The 19490-nt window shown below is 31.2% G+C and overlaps 1 protein-coding gene across 2 annotated transcripts; it reads left to right on the top strand.

Annotated features, from left to right (window-relative positions):
• Positions 1-300: 300 nt before the first annotated feature.
• On the top strand, positions 301-19176 carry LOC114456765 (tubulin epsilon and delta complex protein 1-like). Of its 2 annotated transcripts, none has more exons than XM_028438736.1 (7): positions 301-562; positions 1510-1594; positions 5648-5865; positions 5946-6083; positions 16392-16478; positions 16565-16708; positions 18594-19176. In XM_028438736.1, exons 1-7 carry the CDS (start codon positions 410-412, stop codon positions 18918-18920), a joined length of 1152 nt encoding a protein of 383 aa, XP_028294537.1. In that variant the 5' UTR covers positions 301-409; the 3' UTR covers positions 18921-19176. The 2 variants fall into 2 exon arrangements, with proteins under 2 accessions (XP_028294537.1, XP_028294538.1); XM_028438737.1 differs by having other exon boundaries at positions 18597-19176.
• The last annotated feature ends 314 nt before the right edge of the window (positions 19177-19490 follow it).

The raw sequence follows: 19490 nt of genomic DNA on the forward strand, positions 1-19490 counted from the left end.
AGACATTTCAGGTGACCCCACATGGGGTCCCGATCCCAAGGTTGAAAAGTACTGTATAACTCCCAAATGACAGTTACTAATCATTATTTACAAGTTATGATTATAGATTAATACAAATATTGAAAAGACATGTTTTATAGAATCTAAAGAACAATCATTAAGATTTGTTTCAGTTTAACCATTAGAGAAGTTGGACTTTTAGCGTAACTCTAAATTACGTTTTTGATTGGTTTAACTCGACGTCAATCACGATGCCAATTGGTTCGTTTCCTTGACAACGGCTGCGTAGCAGGAAGTGGGAGTTTGCAGTCGCTGCATTGAAGTTGTGTGTGTGTGTGTGTGTGTGTGTGCTCCGTTACCGCTGAGGAAACTACGTAAAGTAACGTAGTTCTGTGCGTGTTCGGAGCACATGCCGACCGTGATGCAGCGGAACAAAGCGTGCGTGAGCGTGTCGGTGAAGCACGTGATCGGAGCTCTGTGTAAACTTCTAACGGCCGTAGGACTGGAGCGCGTGCCCATCCCGGAGACTTTCAGACGGGCAAAGTTTGGAGGCGGACCGGAAGTAGGTGTTTGTGTGCTTCCGGTAGCGCTCAACACACACACACACACACCACACACCAGTTTAATCACCGTAATAAAACACTGATCGACCACTATGTAATTAACATTTATTATTATTATTGGTAATTGTGCTAAATTTATCTTTTTTTTTAAGAACAAGTAGAATAAATGTTTTTATTATGAAATGACAACTTGAATATTACAATTTATTGTAAGAACTGAATATGTTTACTTCGACCAATTAGAGAATAATAATGTCTAAATTAATGAGGAAAAACTCATAATATTTGAATATATCACATATGTGAAAATAAAGTCATAAATGTTTGAGAATAAAGTCATCATTTGTATAAGAATAGTCATAATATTAAAAGACTAAAGTCATAATTTTATGACTATTTCACATTTTTACAAGAATTAAATCACAATATGAAAATAAAGTAATAATTTTATGAGAATGAAGACCTAATTTCCTGAGAAGAAAGTAATATTTTATGAGAATAAAGTCATAATATTAAAAGAAGAAAGTCATAGTCTTCTGAGAATAAACTTGTATTTTCATGACAAGAAAGTCCTTTTTTTAATGACAATAATTATGCATATTTACGTGAAAAAAGTCGTAATTTCAAGAGCAACAAAGTACTAATATGAAAAGAAAGTCATAATTTTAAGTGAAAAAACTATGGATGCTTTATGAAGGTGTACTCCAGTATATGATTTTTAAATAAGGAATTCATCTTTTGGGCACCAGATTATCATCATTATCTTAACTTTGAAAAGAAAATGCTGGAAAATGTGTCTATTCCAGAGGAGGAAACTAATGGATTTATTCCTGTAATATTACAAGTTTATTCTCATAAACCATCTCATGATTATTCTCATCCTCGCTGGTCAGTTTTCCAAGTAAAGCTAATTTTCCCAAATGTATTGTTTATTGTTTATTTCAAGGCAGATCTTTTCTGGAAGCTTCTCTCTGACATCCTGCTGACTGCCAACATTGTTTCCTCTGAAACACACTTGCACCTGAAAGGAGGTCAGTGGACTTTTAAGAAAGGATGTTTATCAAACTCAAGGCCCGGGGGCCAAATCCGGCCCTTTAGAGTGTCCAAATCGGTCTGCAGAAGAAAGTAAAAATAACAGAGCAACATGAATTATTTTAAATGACCAATGAACATTTTTCCAAATCCTGCTATTTTTCTCAAATTATTCCACAAAACGTTCCCACATTAAACACAAATTGGTCACAAAATCGAGGAATTTTGAAGTAAAGATCTGAATCAGAATCAAAAAGGATTTTATTCGCCAGGTACAGTTTAAAATCAGCACAAGGAATTTAACTTTATAGTTGGAGCGAAGGACACGCATCAACACACCAAGGCGGCCATTTGCGGCGCCAACATATTTAGATGAAAAATGGGGGAAAAAACAGGAGGAGAGCACGTGTTGGATTCAATTCCGCACAACGGTACGAAAGCAGCTCTGGTCCATCCTTCAGAAATGACTGGCAGCCTCCCCAAAATATTTGCCAACGTAATACGGACTTTGCGATAGGTCAGAAAGCTTCCTGCTCCAATCAGCAGCATTCCTGCTACCAATCATGTAGATGTCTTCCACGTTCTCCATGGAAAGTATCGACAGACACACAACTCCCCACTTGTTCCAAAGGCCCAGTGCATATGCAGCCGCAAACGTCCCGCTTAGACACGCGGGCTCACCACCGCCCGATCTTTTTGCCGAAGAAATTTGATCGATTGCATTGCGAGGCCAATTGATCGATTCCAGTTTTGGATGCGATGCAAAGAGAAACTCTTATTAGGTTTACAGACAAAACAAAAGCAGCAGCAGGGAACGATAGGGTGGGAAGAGAGGGAGCAAAGAAAAATGCGACTGCCTTCGTCGAGTAGCAGAATGTGACTTATTGCCGAGATCAGTGGTTCCCAACTTTCCACAGTCCTGCCCCTTCAGCAGGGGTGGAAAGAGTACAGAAAAATCTACTTAAGTAGAATTAGTGTTACTTTGATGAAATTTTCCTTCAGTAGAAGTAAAGTTGCTGGTGTAAAAAGTAGATCACTTAAAATGTACTTAGTAAAAGTTACTTAGTTGCTTTTTTTTTGGGGGGGGGGGGGGGGGGGGGGGGGGGCATCTCTCTGAGTTTCACCTATTCTGTTGAGGAATATATAATAAAAAAAATAACCATAATCTGTAAGCACACAAGAAACATCTCATTGATAATTATCACTTCATTAAATTAATTAACCTACTGGTATTGCAGTGAGAAAAAATCTCTTTTTTGGAAAAATAAATCTATCAAACATTAGTTGATTGAACATATATCATTAATACAACATATTAATAATAATCACCCTGAAACTGATCAATATAACTCACTATAACTTTAATGAGAAGGCTGAGGTTGGAGGATGAATAGAACTCTGTGATGATTGGATGAATTTCATATTTGTTCTTTTTTGATGAGATTGTTTCTCTGTGTGAGGCTACATGAGGAGGCTCTGCTCTACTCCGACTCCTCTCTGCTGTCCATGGCCATGCTAGTAGCTCAGCTATCCACATGTAGCGCTGCTAGCATCTTGGTCGGCCGTACACCTTGAATATTACGCTTCACCTGTGGCTGACTGAGTGGTATCAGTGCATGTGGACGGTTTCATTTTCATCCGTTAACCACACACGATGGAATGAGTGACAGTCAATCACAGGTTTAAATCAATCAATGAGATTCACGTAAGTCTATGCTAGAGAACATTAGAAATATGTGAATTAAATATTGATTAGAAATGTGGAAACAGAAACCATTATCCACCTGTTCTATCACTGCACCTACACTTAAAACCTCTGGTCTCAGATACAGAAACTTATTCATAACCAAACAGGTCATGTGATCAGCCGCCAGCAGAGTGATATGATATCAAATTTTATTTTGAAAACACTATAATTCCAAAAGACACTCCCCTCCTGATACAGACTCTAATTATACTGGCAACATGTAATATATATAAAACAAAATGGGCACAGACAAAACCAAAAAACTGACATCATTTGGAAAATGAATTACATCATTTCCTCAATACTATGAAATATGTTAAAAACAAAAAAGCTGTTAAACTGTACCATTCAGTCTGTAAACATTTAAAACCTCAAGATAACTAAATGTTTTCCTGGATTTTTTGTTTTTGACGTTTTCTTAGTTCTCTTTTTTTTATTCTTATTTATTGTGTGTTATTTTTTATTGTAATGTAAACTGTTGTAATTGCTAATTTGTGTTCAATAAAAAAGAAAAAAGAAGTCTATGCTAGTGCATGTAATGAACTTACTCACCACTAGAGGGCAGTCTGACAGGATGATTTTTCATTAGTGGCAATGCATGGAGGCTCCTGACTGCTGCTCCATTTACATAATAGTCTATAATGTTAAACACTTTTACATTTCTATTCACATATCCCTTATGACAAATTCCTGGGGGTACCCATACCCCATTTTAAGAACCTAGGTTTTATCTGTTTTATCTATGCGGAATCCATAACTAGGGCACATAATGTTGAAACCATTTGTTTTTCTCATCTAAAAATTTGAGCCACTTGAGCTCAATACTTCCTGTAAATTCCATCTAAATGCAAATAAATAATTGTAAAAAAATAGATTAGCCGTAACTCGATCCGTGGGAATAACACGCTTCACATCTTTGTTAGAAAACAAAACCTAATTATTTTGTTTTCAATGTGATCCCCTGATATTACTGTGGCATTAAATAATGAGTTTTCTGTATGAGTAGGATTGTGTATTACAAGGAGAACGTTATTTTTTATTAGTAGTTATTAATTAGTTTGTTATTTATTAATTAGGTAATTATTAGTTTATTTATTAGTTTAATTATTTATTAGTTAGTTATTCGTTAGTTTGTCTTTATTCATTAGGTAGTTCTTAGTTTATTTCTTAGTTTAATTATTTATTCGTTATTTGTTTATTAGTTATTATTTTTTCGTTAGTTGTTATTTATTTAGTTAGTTAGTTAGTTTGTTTTTTTAGTTAGTTAGTTAGTTATTAGTTGTTATTTATTAGTTGTTATTTATTAGGTGTTATTTATTAGTTAGTTTTCGTACTTCTTATCTCGAAGTTATTTATTAGTTAGTTAGTTTGTGATTACTTCGTTATTAGTATTTATCAGTTTGTTATTTATTAGAATTAGTGTTATTCTATTAGTTAGTTATTTGTAAGTTATTTTTCGTTTTGTTCTATATTAGTTAGTTCGTTATTCTTAGTTCGTTACGTTATTAGTTGTTATTTATCAGTTATTCTTTATTTGTTAGTTATTTTTTAGTTAGTTCGTTTTAGTTTTTCTTATTAGTTATTTTTATTGTTTGTTTTTATTTGTGTTAGTTATTAGTTTATTTATTAGATATGTTCTTTCTTCATTCGTTATTTCTTTGTTTGTTATTCTTAGTTAGTTTGTTCTTTATTCGTTAGTTGTTATTTTATAGTTGTTCTGATTCGTAAGTTTATTCTTTCTTATTTCTTTCTTCGTTAATTCTTTCTTTGTTTGTTCTTTCCTTTGGTTATTTATTAGTACGTTCGTTATTCGTTTATTTATTAGATCGTTTTTTCTTCGTTATTTCTTTGTTTGTTCCTTCTTCGTTCGTTCTTTCTTCGTTCTTGTTCGTTTTTCTTTGTTCGTTCTTTGTCGTTTGTTCTTTCTTCGTTCGTTTTTTTCTTTCTTCGTTCGTTCGTTCTTTCTTCGTTCTTCTTCTTCGTCTTCTTTCTTTGTTCGTTTTTTTCTTCTCGTTCGTTTGTTCTTTCTTCGTTCGTTCTTTCTTCGTTCGTTCTTTCTTCGTTGTTCTTTCTTCGTTGTTCTTTCTTTGTTTGTTCTTTCTTCGTTCGTTCGTTCTTCGTTTCTTTCTCCGCTCGTTCTTTCTTCATTTGTTCTTTCTTTGTTTGTTCTTTCTTCGTTCGTTCGTTCTTCGTTTCTTTCTCCGCTCGTTCTTTCTTCATTTGTTCTTTCTTTGTTTGTTCTTTCTTCGTTTTGTTCTTTCTTCTTTTTCTTTCTTCATTCGTTCGTTCTTTCTCCGTGTATTAGAGCACAGGGAGCTGGTGTGTGCAGGCCTGTGGCAGAGCGGGTACCATGCTAACTGGATGTTTGATAGAAATGATGGAAGGGAAGGAGGAGAACAGAAGGCGTTCTCCAGCAGGGATCTCCTACTGGCTTTGGGCTGGCTGTTGGCTGCAGGGATTCTGGAACAAGTGGTGATGCAGCGAATGCTGAAGCTGGACAGAACATTGGTCACATGTAGATTAGTAAGAATTTATAATCTGTTCCTCTGCAGAATGCCGGGAATCCATCCCTGTGTTCATACTGTATGTCTTTGGTGCCATAGGTGAGCCCTAGTTTTCCCAGTGAGCTCCCAGTAGACCCAGCATCCCTGAGAAGGCTTCAGTGGCTCACTGGGAGTCTGAGGCATCAGGGGCGGAGCCTATTGTCCTCACTGCACGAGCGAACCCGAGTTCTTCACAAGGTAAGAAGCTTTGAACCAAACCAGAGGCAGGAGGATTACGAAAGGACACCAAACATCACACACTCATTGGTTAGAATTAGAGCTGGGACTTTATCGCCATTAATTAAATACAGAAAAATAAAGCTCTAAAAAATAAAACAGTTAATGACTTTTTATTTGTTTTTTGCACTTCACACAGCGCAGAACCTTTTTCATTTCACGAGTTCCCGTATACCCATAATACTGATGCACAGACCCACAACACAAAAAACAGGAGAACCAGAGGAGAAGAAACCGTTGCTGCTTTGTGGACGTTAATTTTAGTTTAAATAAAAACACTGGATGGAAAACTAAAGCCCAGTTGTGTGAAAATTTTACAAGAAAGAGTTTGTGGATCAGTGGAGCTCTTCTAGCCTCAGCTAGCACCTCTATGCTAAACATGTAGCAGCAGCTAGCACCTCAATGCTAAACATGTAGCAGATAGCACCTCAATGCTAAACATGTAGCATCTAGCACCTCAATGTTTAACATGTAGCATCTAGCACCTCTATGCTAAATATGTAGCAGCTAGCACCTCAATGCTAAACATGTAGCATCTAGCTCCTCAATGCTAAACATGTAGCAGCTAGCACCTCTATGCTAAACATGTAGCAGCTAGCACCTCAATGCTAAACATGTAGCATCTAGCACCTCAATGCTAAACACGTAGCAGCTAGCACCTCAATGTTTAACATGTAGCATCTAGCACCTCAATGCTGAACATGTAGCAGCTAGCGCCTCAGTGTTAAACATGTAGCATCTAACACCTCAATGCTAAACATGTAGCAGCGAGCACCTCAATACATCCATTGGTACGTCTTTGTCACGCTAATAAACACATCACCTGATTTACCACGCAGCGTCCAAACTCGTGGTATAACCATCCATATTAAAGCTGCAGTATGTAAGTGTTTTTTGGCATAATTTGGTCAAAAATCCATAATCATCTTTGAGCATATTGTAATCCAAAGTGAATCTCTGCTCACAACTGGAAGCAAGCGTAAAAAGACAGACCGAGGTGGAGAAGCAACAGAATAAAGTCACAAACACTGAGAAGGAACGTCTTCACATCCTCGCGAATCCCCTTGACTGCCCAAGGTCCGTCACACACACTGGTGTCAGAGGAAGAGTGAGAACAGATAGATAAATTGTGTGTAAACCTAAGAGAAGCTCATTTAATGTGAATTAATTTTACAGCAGCAGCTGAGATCACAGCCAGCTGTGAGAGCTTTGTGGCGGGGCCAGCTGACAGCAGTAGCTGCTGCTCAAGACAGTAACTACAAAGTAATAGGTATATTCATGACAGAGTCTCTAAAACACCAGGAAAATCTCCACTAAACAAGATAAAGACCATACATTTGTCACTAGTTTCTATTGAGAAAAACATCACTAAGAGCCTTTACAAAAGACACTGGTAAGGGAGGCTAAGTTTCAGTTTCAAAACAGAGCAAAGAGAGGATTATACATACTGCAGCTTTAAGACTGAATTGTCTGCAACACACAGCGCACACACACCGACACACCTTAACGAAAAATATGCAAATTCAAAGCCAGGAACATGAGCAAACTTTTCTTACATTTTTATTTTAATGTTTTGAAAAAATACTTATTTTTGTTTAACTTTGCATGGTGTGGTGAAGAAATGAGAATGTGCCATTATTTTAGTTTATGAGTTTAAACAGTTTGTAAGAAGGAATATATTAGTTTAAAATTCTTGACAATTTAAATAACGAGAAAAGTAATCTGTATTTTGACTAAAATAAATGTGTTTTCTATGTATTCAAATTGAAACAAGTTTAGTGCATCATTACATCCAATCTTTGAGTTTGTTGTTTTTTTAATGTGATTTTTATCAATTTGTTTGTTACTGCCCGAGCTTTGAATGTTGACCACAGTGAATGATGAGCTTGTTTAGGTGCTAGCTACCAGCCTCCCCCCCCTCTACCATCGCCCCCGTCTGATCAGAGCTCTGCAGTCCTGAAGGAGGTGAGTTCCTTCATTGGTTTCTATCCATCACGTACCAGGGGCTGTGATTGGCTGTTCTGGGCGAGTCATGTGAGATGAGTTCAGTTGCCCTGATGATGGACGGTCAGAGGGTTTAGATCAGGGTGGCCAACTCCAGTCCTCGAGGGCCGGATTCCTGAGACTGTTAGATGTGTTCAGGTGATTCAGGTGCTCCAACACACCTGAAATGAATGGCTCGTTATCATTGCTTCAGCAGAGCTTAATGCCACACATTGGTTTCAACCAGGTGTGTTGGAGGCTTAAAAATCACCTACCTACCTTTCTGGTTTTAATATATTAATGTGTGTTATAGTTATTAATGTGTGTTATATTATTAATGTGTGTTACAGTTATATTAATGTGTGTTTAGTTATATTAATGTGTGTTATAGTATTAATGTGTTATAGGTATATTAATGTGTGTTATAGTTATATTAATGTGTGTTACAGTTATATTAATGTGTGTTACAGTTATATTAATGTGTGTTTAGGTATATTAATGTGTGTTACAGTTATATTAATGTGTGTTATAGTTATTTAATGTGTGTTTTAGTTATATTAATGTGTGTTATAATTATATTAATGTGTGTTACAGTTATATTAATGTGTGTTATAATTATATTAATGTGTGTTATAGTTATATTAATGTGTGTTATAGGTATATTAATGTGTGTTAAGGTATATTAATGTGTGTTATAGTTATTTACTGTGTGTTAGTTATATTAATGTGTGTTACAGTTATATTAATGTGTGTTACAGTTATATTAATGTGTGTTATAGTTATATTAATGTGTGTTATAGTTATATTAATGTGTGTTATAGGTATATTAATGTGTGTTATAGTTATATTAATGTGTTATAGGTATATTATGTGTGTTATAGTTATATTAATGTGTGTTATATTATTTAATGTGTGTTATAGTATATTAATGTGTGTTATAGTTATATTAATGTGTGTTACAGTTATATTAATGTGTGTTACAGTTATATTAATGTGTGTTTAGTTATATTAATGTGTGTTATAGTTTATTAATGTGTTATAGTATATTAATGTGTTATAGTTATATTAATGTGTGTTATAGGTATATTAATGTGTGTTATAGTTATATTAATGTGTGTTATAGTTATATTAATGTGTGTTATAGGTATATTAATGTGTGTTATAGTTATATTAATGTGTGTTATAGTTATATTAATGTGTGTTATAGGTATATAATGTGTTATAGTAGTTTATTAATGTGTGTTTAGGTATATTAATGTGTTATAGTTATATTAAGTGTGTTATAGTTATATTAATGTGTGTTACAGTTATATTAATGTGTGTTATAGTTATATTAATGTGTGTTATAGTTATATTAATGTGTGTTATAGGTATTAATGTGTGTTATAGTTATATAATGTGTGTTATAGTTATATTAATGTGTGTGTTACAGTTATATTAATGTGTTTATAGTTATATTAATGTGTTATAGTTATATTAATGTGTGTTATAGGTATATTAATGTGTGTTAGTTATATTAATGTGTGTTAGTTATATTAATGTGTGTTACAGTTATATTAATGTGTGTTATAGTTATATTAATGTGTGATAGTTATTAATGTGTGTTATAGGTATATTAATGTGTGTTATAGTTATATTAATGTGTGTTATAGTTATATTTAATGTGTGTTATAGTTATATTAATGTGTGTTATAGGTATATTAATGTGTGTTACAGTTATATTAATGTGTGTTATAGTTATTAATGGTGTTTAGTTTATTAATGTGTGTTATAGGTTATTAATGTGTGTTTAGTTATATTATGTGTGTTATAGTTATATTAATGTGTGTTACAGTTATATTAATGTGTGTTATAGTTATATTAATGTGTGTTATAGTTATATTAATGTGTGTTATAGGTATATTAATGTGTGTTATAGTTTTTAATGTGTGTTATAGTTATTACTGTGTGTTATAGTTATATTAATGTGTGTTATAGGTATATTAATGTGTGTTTTAGTATTAATGTGTGTTACAGTTATATTTATGTGTGTTATAGTTATATTAATGTGTGTACGTTATTTAATGTGTGTTATAGTTATATTAATGTGTGTTATGTTATTATTAATGTGTGTATAGGTATATTAATGTGTGTTATAGTTATATTAATGTGTGTTATAGTATATTAATGTGTGTTTATAGTTATATTAATGTGTGTTATAGTTATATTAATGTGTTGTTAGTTATATGTGTGTTATAGTTATATTAATGTGTGTTATAGTTATATTAATGTGTGTTATAGGTATATTAATGTGTGTTCTAGTTATATAATGTGTGTTATGTTATATTATGTGTGTTATCGTTATATTAATGTGTGTTATAGGTATATTAATGTGTGTTCTAGTTATATTAATGTGTGTTACAGTATATTAATGTGTGTATAGTTATATTAATGTGTGTTCTAGTTATATTCATGTGTTATAGTTATTTAATGGTTATAGGTATATTAATGTGTTATAGTTCTATTAATGTGTGTTATAGTTATTAATGTGTGTTATCTAGTTATATTAATGTGTGTATGTTATATTAATGTGTGTGTCTAATTATATTAATGTGTGTTATAGTTTATTAATGTGTGTTATAGTTATATTAATGTGTTGTTACAGTTAATTAATGTGTGTTATAGTTATATTAATGTGTGTTATAGTTATATTATGTGTGTTATAGTTATATTAATGGTTTATAGGTATATTAATGTGTGTTATAGTATATTATGTGTGTTATAGTATATTAATGTGTTTAGAGTTCTATTAATGTTGTGTTTATAGGTATTTAATGTGTGTTATAGTTATATTAATGTGTGTTATAGGTATATTAATGTGTGTTCTAGTTATATTAATGTGTGTTATAGTTATATGTGTGTTATAGTTATATTAATGTGTGTTATAGTTATTTAATGTGTGTTATAGTTATATTAATGTGTGTTATATTATATTAATGTGTGTATAGTTATATAATGTGTGTTATAGTTATATTATGTGTGTTATCGTTATATTAATGTGTGTTATAGGTATATTAATGTGTGTTATATTTATATTAATGTGTGTTATAGGTATATTAATGTGTGTTATAGTTCTATTAAGTGTGTTACAGTTATATTAAGTGTGTTATCAGTTATAAATGTGTGTTATAGTTATCTTAATGTGTGTTCTAGGTATATTAATGTGTGTTATAGTTATATTAATGTGTGTTATAGTTATATTTCATGTGTGTTACAGTTATATTAATGTGTGTTATAGTTATTAATGTGTGTTATAGGTATATTAATGTGTGTTATAGTATATTAATGTGTGTTCATAGTTATATTAAGTTGTGTTATAGTTATATTAATGTGTGTTATAGTTATATTAATGTGTGTTACAGTTATATTAATGTGTGTTATAGTTATATTAATGTGTGTATAGTTATATGTGTGTTTATAGTTAATTAATGTGTGTGTAGGTATATTAATGTGTGTTATAGTTATATTAATGTGTTTATTATAGTTATATAATGTGTGTTACAGTATATTAATGTGTGTTTCGTTCTAGTTATTGTGTGTTATAGTTAATTAATGTGTGTTATATGTATATTAAGGTGTTATAGTTATATAATGTGTGTTATAGTTATATTAATGTGTGTTACAGTTATATTAATGTGTTGTTATAGTTATATTAATGGTGTTATAGTTATATTAATGTGTGTTATAGTTATATTATGTGTGTTAGGTATATTAATGTGTTTTATAGTTATATTATGTGTGTTATAGTTATATAAGTGTGTATAGTTTATTAATGTGTATTATGTTATATTAATGTGTGTTTATAGTTATATTAATGTGTATTAGTTATATTAATGTGGTTCTAGTTATTAATGTGTGTTATAGTTATATTAATGGTGTTATAGGTATATTAATGTGTGTTATAGTTATATTAAGTGTGTATAGTTATATTGTGTGTTACAGTTATTAATGTGTGTTATAGTTATATTAATGTGTTATAAATATTAATGTGTGTTATGTTATATTAATGTGTGTTATAATTAATTAATGTGTTGTTACAGTTATATTAATGTGTATGTTATATTATTAATGTGTGTATAGGTATATTAACTGTGTGTTATCGTATATTAATGTGTGTTACAGTTATATTAATGTGTGTTATAATTATATTAATGTGTGTTTTCGTTATATTAATGTGTGTTATAGTTATATTAATGTGTGTTATAGTTCTATTAATGGTGTTATAGGTATATAATGTGTGTTCTAGTTATCTTTAATGTGTTTATAGTTATATTAATGTGTGTTATAGTTATATTAATGTGTGTTATAGGTATATTAATGTGTGTTATAGTTAATTAATGTGTTATAGGTATATTAATGTGTGTTATAGTTATATTAATGTGTGTTATAGTTTAATGTGGTTATAGTTCTATTTAATGTGTGTTATAGGTATATAATGTGTTTATAGTTTATTAATGTGTGTTATAGGTATTAATGTGTGTTTATAGTTATATTAATGTGTGTTACAGTTATATTAATGTGTGTTATAGTTATATTAAGTGTGTTATAGTTATATTAATGTGTGTTTATCGATATTTGTGTGTTATAGTTATATTAATGTGTGTATAGTTATATTAATGTGTGTATAGTTATATTAATGTGTGTTATAGTTATATTAATGTGTGTTACAGTTATATTAATGTGTGTTACAGTTATATTAATGTGTGTTACAGTTATATTAATGTGTGTGTTACAGTTATATTAAGTGTGTTACAGTTCTATTAATGTGTGTTATAATTATATTAATGTTGTGTTCCAGTTATATTAATGTGTGTTATAGTTATATTAATGTGTTATCGTTATATTAATGTGTTGTTATAGGTATATTAATGTGTGTATGTTATATTAATGTGTGTTATAGTTATCTTAATGTGTGTTATAGTTATATTACTGTGTGTTATAGGTATATTAATGTGTGTTATAGTTATATAATGTGTTATAGGTATATTAAGTGTGTTATAGTTTATTAATGTGTGTATAGGTATATTAATGTGTGTTATAGTTATATTAATGTGTTATAGTTATATTAATGTGTGTTATAGGTATATTAATGTGTGTTATAGTTATATTAATGTGTGTTATAGGTATATTAATGTGTGTTATAGTTATATTAATGTGTGTTACAGTTATATTAATGTGTGTTATAGTTATATTAATGTGTGTTATAGTTATATTAATGTGTGTTACAGTATATTAATGTGTGTTACAGTTATATTAATGTGGTGTTACAGTTATATTAATGTGTGTTATAGTTATATTAATGTTGTTATAGTTATATTAATGTCGTGTTATAGTTATATTAATGTGTGTTATATAGTTATATTAATGTGTGTTACAGTTATATTAATGTGTGTTATAGTTTTAATGTGGTTATAGGTATATTAATGTGTGTTATAGTTATATTAATGTGTGTTATAGTTTATATTAATGTGTGTTTTACAGTTATATTAATGTGTGTTATAGTTATATTAAGTGTTTAAGTTATATTAATGTGTGTTATAGTTATATTAATGTGTGTTGTAGGTATTTAATGTGTGTTATAGTTATATTAATGTGTGTTATAGTTATATTAATGTGTGTTGTAGGTATATTAATGTGTGTTATTTTATATTAATGTGTGTTTATAGTTATTAATTTGTGTTACAGTTATATTAATGGTGTTTATAGTTTTATTAATGGTGTTATAGTTATATTAATGTGTGTTGTATGTTATTAATGTGTGTTATAGTTATATTAATGTGTGTTTAGGTATATTAATGTGTGTTATAGTTATATTAATGTGTGTTATAGTTTATTAATGTGTTTATAGTTTATTAATGTGTGTTCTAGTTATATTAATGTGTTTACAGTTATATTAAGTGTGTTACAGTTATATTAATGTGTGTTATAGTTATATAATGTGTGTATAGTTATATTAATGTGTGTTGTAGGTATATTAATGTGTGTATAGTTTATTATTAATGTGTGTTATTAGTATCTTATAGTGTGTTACAGTTATATTAATGTGTGTTATAGTTATATTAATGTGTGTTATAGTTATAGTATGTGTTGTAGGTATATTAATGTGTGTTTATAGTTATATGTGTGTTATAGTTATATTAATGTGTGTTACAGTTATATAATGTGTGTTATAGTTATATTAATGTGTGTTATAGTTATATTAATGTGTGTTATAGTTATATTAATGTGTTTACAGTTATATTAATGTGTGTTACAGTTATATTAATGTTGTGTTACAACTTATATTAATGTGTGTTAAGTTATATTAATGTGTGTTATAGTTCTATAATGTGTGTTATAGTATTAATGTGTGTTATAGGTATCTTAATGTGTGTTATAGTTATATTAATGTGTGTATCGTTATATTAATGTGTGTTATAGTTATATAATGTGTGTTATAGGTATATTAATGTGTGTTATAGGTATATTAATGTGTGTTATAGTTATATTTGTGTGTTTAGGTATATTAATGTGTGTTTATAGTTATATTAATGTGTGTTTATAGGTTATTAATGTGTGTTATAAGTTATATTAATGTGTGTCTAGGTATATTTAATGTGTGTTATAGTTATATTAATGGTGTTATAGTTATATTAATGTGTGTTATAGTTATATTAAGTGTGTTATAGGTATTTAATGGTGTTATAGTTATATTAATGTGTGGGTTATAGGTATATTAATGGTGTGTATAGTTATATTAATGTGTTTACAGTTATATTAATGTGTGTTATAGTTATATTAATGTGTGTATAGTTATATAATGTGTGTTATAGGTATATTAATGTGTGTTATAGTTATATTATGTGTGTTATAGTTATCTTAATGTGTGTTATAGTTATATTAATGTGTGTTATAGTTATATTAATGTGTGTTTACAGTTCTATTAATGTGTGTTACAGTTATATTAATGTGTGTTACAGTTATATTCATGTGTGTTACAGTTATATTAATGTGTGTTTATAATTATATTAATGTGTGTTACAGTTATATAATGTGTGTTATAGTTATTTAATGTGTGTTATAGTTATATTCAATGTGTGTTATAGGTTATTAATGTGTGTATAGTTATATAATGTGTGTTATAGTTATATTAATGTGTGTTATAGTTATATTAATGTGTGTTATAGGTATATTAATGTGTGTTATAGTTATATTAATGTGTGTTATAGTTATATTAATGTGTGTTATAGTTATATTAATGTGTGTTATAGGTATATTAATGTGTGTTATAGTTATATTAATGTGTGTTATAGTTTATTTAATGTGTGTTATAGTTTATTTAATGTGTGTTACAGTTATATTAATGTGTGTTATAGTTATTCAATGTGTGTTATAGTTATTAATGTGTGTTATAGTTTATATTAATGTGTGTTATAGGTTATATTAATGTGTGTTATTGTTCTAAATGTGTGTTATAGTTATATTAATGTGTGTTATAGTTATATTAATGTGTGTTACAGTTATATTAATGTGTGTTATAGTTATATTAATGTGTGTTATAGTTATATTAATGTGTGTTATAGTTATATTAATGTGTGTTATAATTATATTAATGTGTGTTATAGTTATATTAATGTGTGTTATAGGTTATTAATGTGTGTTATAGTATATTAATGTGTTTAAATTATATTAATGTGTGTTATAGTTATATTAATGTGTGTTACAGTTATATTAATGTGTGTTACAGTTATATTAATGTGTGTTATATTATATTAATGTGTGTTATAGTTATATTAATGTGTGTTATAGTTATATTAATGTGTGTTATAGTTATATTAATGTGTGTTACAGTTATATTAATGTTGTTACAGTTATATTAATGTGTGTTACAGTATATTAATGTGTTTTAATTATATTAATGTGTGTTACAGTTATATTAATGTGTGTTATAGTTATATTAATGTGTGTTATAGTTATATTAATGTGTGTTACAGTTATATTAATGTGTGTTATAGTTATATTAATGTGTGTTACAGTTATATTAATGTGTGTTATAGTTATATTAATGTGTGTTATAGTTATATTAATGTGTGTTATAGTTATATTAATGTGTGTTATAGTTATATTAATGTGTGTTACAGTTATATTAATGTGTGTTATAGGTATATTAATGTGTGTTATAGTTATATTAATGTGTGTTACAGGTATATTAATGTGTGTTACAGTTATATTAATGTGTGTTACAGTATATTAATGTGTGTGTTGTAGGACTGTGGTCGTATCCAGCAGCTCTGTGATCTCCTTGAAGCGTTTGTGAGCTGGAAACAGATGGAGGACGTGTTCTGGTCCTGGATGGTGAGGGTTCAGAACTCAGAGCAACACGCAGGATTCTCCCTCTACACATTGTGTGTGTGTGTGTGTGTGTGTGTGTGTGTGTGTAGGACAGTGTGGCAGACTGCCATCAGACACACGCTGCCATTCAAAGGCCGGCCTGTTTACCCAATCAGAGTCCAAGACACTGTCTCCATGGAACCCAGCAGCTGAAGAAACTTGAAGACGTGCTACAAAAGTTGTCTTCGTCACAAGTGTGTGGTTTTTGATGTGTTGTGACTTACAAAGAACAATATGCTGTGGGACTGGGTGTGGCCTATGTCAAAAAATGTGACTCTATTTAGGGAACATGTAGATATAACGTTTATGAAGATGTGATTTAAAATGTGAAAGTTACAGGCCAAAATGCGTTTGCGTCCATTATAGCGCCACCTAGTGGTGCATTTTTTGATATGGGTGGTCTGTGTGCTCTTCAAAATATACTCTGTAAATTTCACAACCCCTAAACATAATACTTCAGTTTAATATAAATTTTGGTGTTGTTAGCATTTATTTTGACCGAGATATGCGCCAGTTCGCGTTTTTATAGCTAGCTTAAAAAACTTACTAATTAATAATTTGCGCATATTTTGACCGATCAAAATTCTCTTTTCTGAACTTTAGATCAGGTCCAACTGAAGATTCTACGTGCCAAGTTTCACGCTGATTGGACAAAACCCCATGTAGGAGTTTGAAAAGGAGGGTTTTACAGTTTCTGCGATTTGCCACCCACAATATTAGAGGCGGAAATGGGCGTGGCCCAGCCAAAGTGACTCAGTGCTATTCAGGGAATCTGTGCATATGAGGTTTATGAATGTGCGACATACGGTGTGGGAGTTATAGGCCAAAACGCGCTGACAGACATATGTGAGTTTTTGAGTCTGAGGTAAGCTGAGGGGTCTGGACCAGTCCCCCAAATTGCACCACCCTCCCTTGCACGGTTTAGCCTGCAGCGCCACTTTTACCAGGGGTAAAATCAAAATATAATACAAATCAGAACAATTACAATAGGTGTTCCCAACACTGCAGGCTTGGCCCCCTAATAATCTATGTATAATGCAAGAAAGGTCTGTGTGTGTGCGTGTGTGGAGCCGACGCGGTGCCTGAAACTTTGTCAACGGCTTCCAAATATCCCGAGGGGGCGCTAGCGCACCACCTATATCTATTTCACGACACAGCTCACCTCCAGTGTGTGCCAGAGCTCCCGTGGACTTCTCTTTTGAGAAAAAATACTTTTTTACTGTTCCTTATTTGGTGATGACGTTTGAAAACGTTTATTTTCATGTTAGTTTGACCGTTCGCAAGTGTTACGTAGACGGTGCTACATAGTGAAGGTCACTGATTACTGCAGCTTCACTCACGACACACCTGCCACTACACAAAACTACTGAAAATAGATACATTTAGTGAAAGTTAGACAGGCAGGTACATGTGGATGGACTGGTGCGCATTAATTTAGAATGGATTCACCCCTACCCACACACACACATACACACACACACACACACACACACACACACACACACACACACACACACACACACACACACACACACACACCAAACGACAACAAAAATATGAAAATGACTCAAAATACACAAAACAAAATATTTATACAAAAAATACACAAAAGAATCACACTACAAATGCAACAAAAAAATTATAATTATACAAAAAATGCACAAATGACGTAAAACAAAAAATTAAACAATATTTATACAAAAAATGCACTAAAATGACAACAGAAATGCACAAAACTACACCAAAAACAAAGACAAAATGACTCCAGAAACACAATGGCAACAAAAAACAATAATTATACAAAAAATGCACAAAAAGAGAACAGATAACAATATAAAAATGAGAAAAAAAACAATACATTTATCATGCGCATGTGTCATAGAATTAAACCAGAGAAATTGCACATGACTATTTTACTTTGCACCTGCAAATATATCCCTTTATAACACTACAGAGTATGTTATTATTATGACCATAATTGACAACTATATGAATACATACTTCTGACGGACACTGTACTAGTAATAATAATTTGTGGCTCTGTATGTTTGTGTTGACTGCAGTTCTGCTTTCTTCCAGCAGGGACAGATTGAAGCTCAGAAGCTGAGGGACGAGCTGTGTGTGTCCTTCCTCCCCCCTCCTCCTCCTCCTCCTCTTCCTCACTCCTCCCTCCCCTCCTCATCATCGTTATCTCCCGCCTATCGAGCCCGGTTCCATCCTCAGAGCTCTGGTAGACCCACAGTGGGTCCTGCTGAGGGACACGTCCTGGCCTCACACGCTGTAGACCAGCTCCGTCACACTGAGGCTGTGCTGATGGAGAGGAGGAGGAGCAAGAGGATGGACAACAGGGCGGAGCTGCAGGAGATCAGTGGAAGGAACGAAGAGCTGGTGTTGATCCCACCATGAGATGTTCACCATGACTGCAGCATCCTCATCCTGTTTCACACTGCTCATGGAGAACATGCATTCTCCTTTAATAGAAATGTACCACACTGTTTTTGTTCAAACTTTTACTAGAAATATTAAAAATAACTATTGTTTTTTCTTTTGGTTTTCATGGTGAAAATTAATTTTGTGTATATAATAATAATGTATGTATAATTATGTGAATATCAATATGAAAAACCATAAAGAAATGTTTGTGTCTCAGTCTAATAATAAACAGTTTAATTTGTGTCTTTCAACACAATCAATATGAAGCAATAAGATGGACATTGGTTACATGATGTGAAATAACGACATCTGTTGGTCAATGTTCAATGACAATCTTTGATAATCACATATAGACATAAGGAGGCCTCATAGATCAATGAATCAAAGATAGAAAGAAAGAGTGAAATTAGCTCTTACTGACATGTTGATAATGTTGGTGCATTGCATTGTGGGATGTGAATCCTGTAGACCAGTGGTTCTCAACCTTTTCAGTCCACAACCCCCAAAATAAAGGTCCCAGAGAGCAGGGACCCCCACTGTAGC

The sequence above is a fragment of the Gouania willdenowi genome, chromosome 22 (genome assembly GCF_900634775.1).
Source record: "Gouania willdenowi chromosome 22, fGouWil2.1, whole genome shotgun sequence".
Classification (NCBI taxonomy): Eukaryota; Metazoa; Chordata; class Actinopteri; order Blenniiformes; family Gobiesocidae; genus Gouania; species Gouania willdenowi.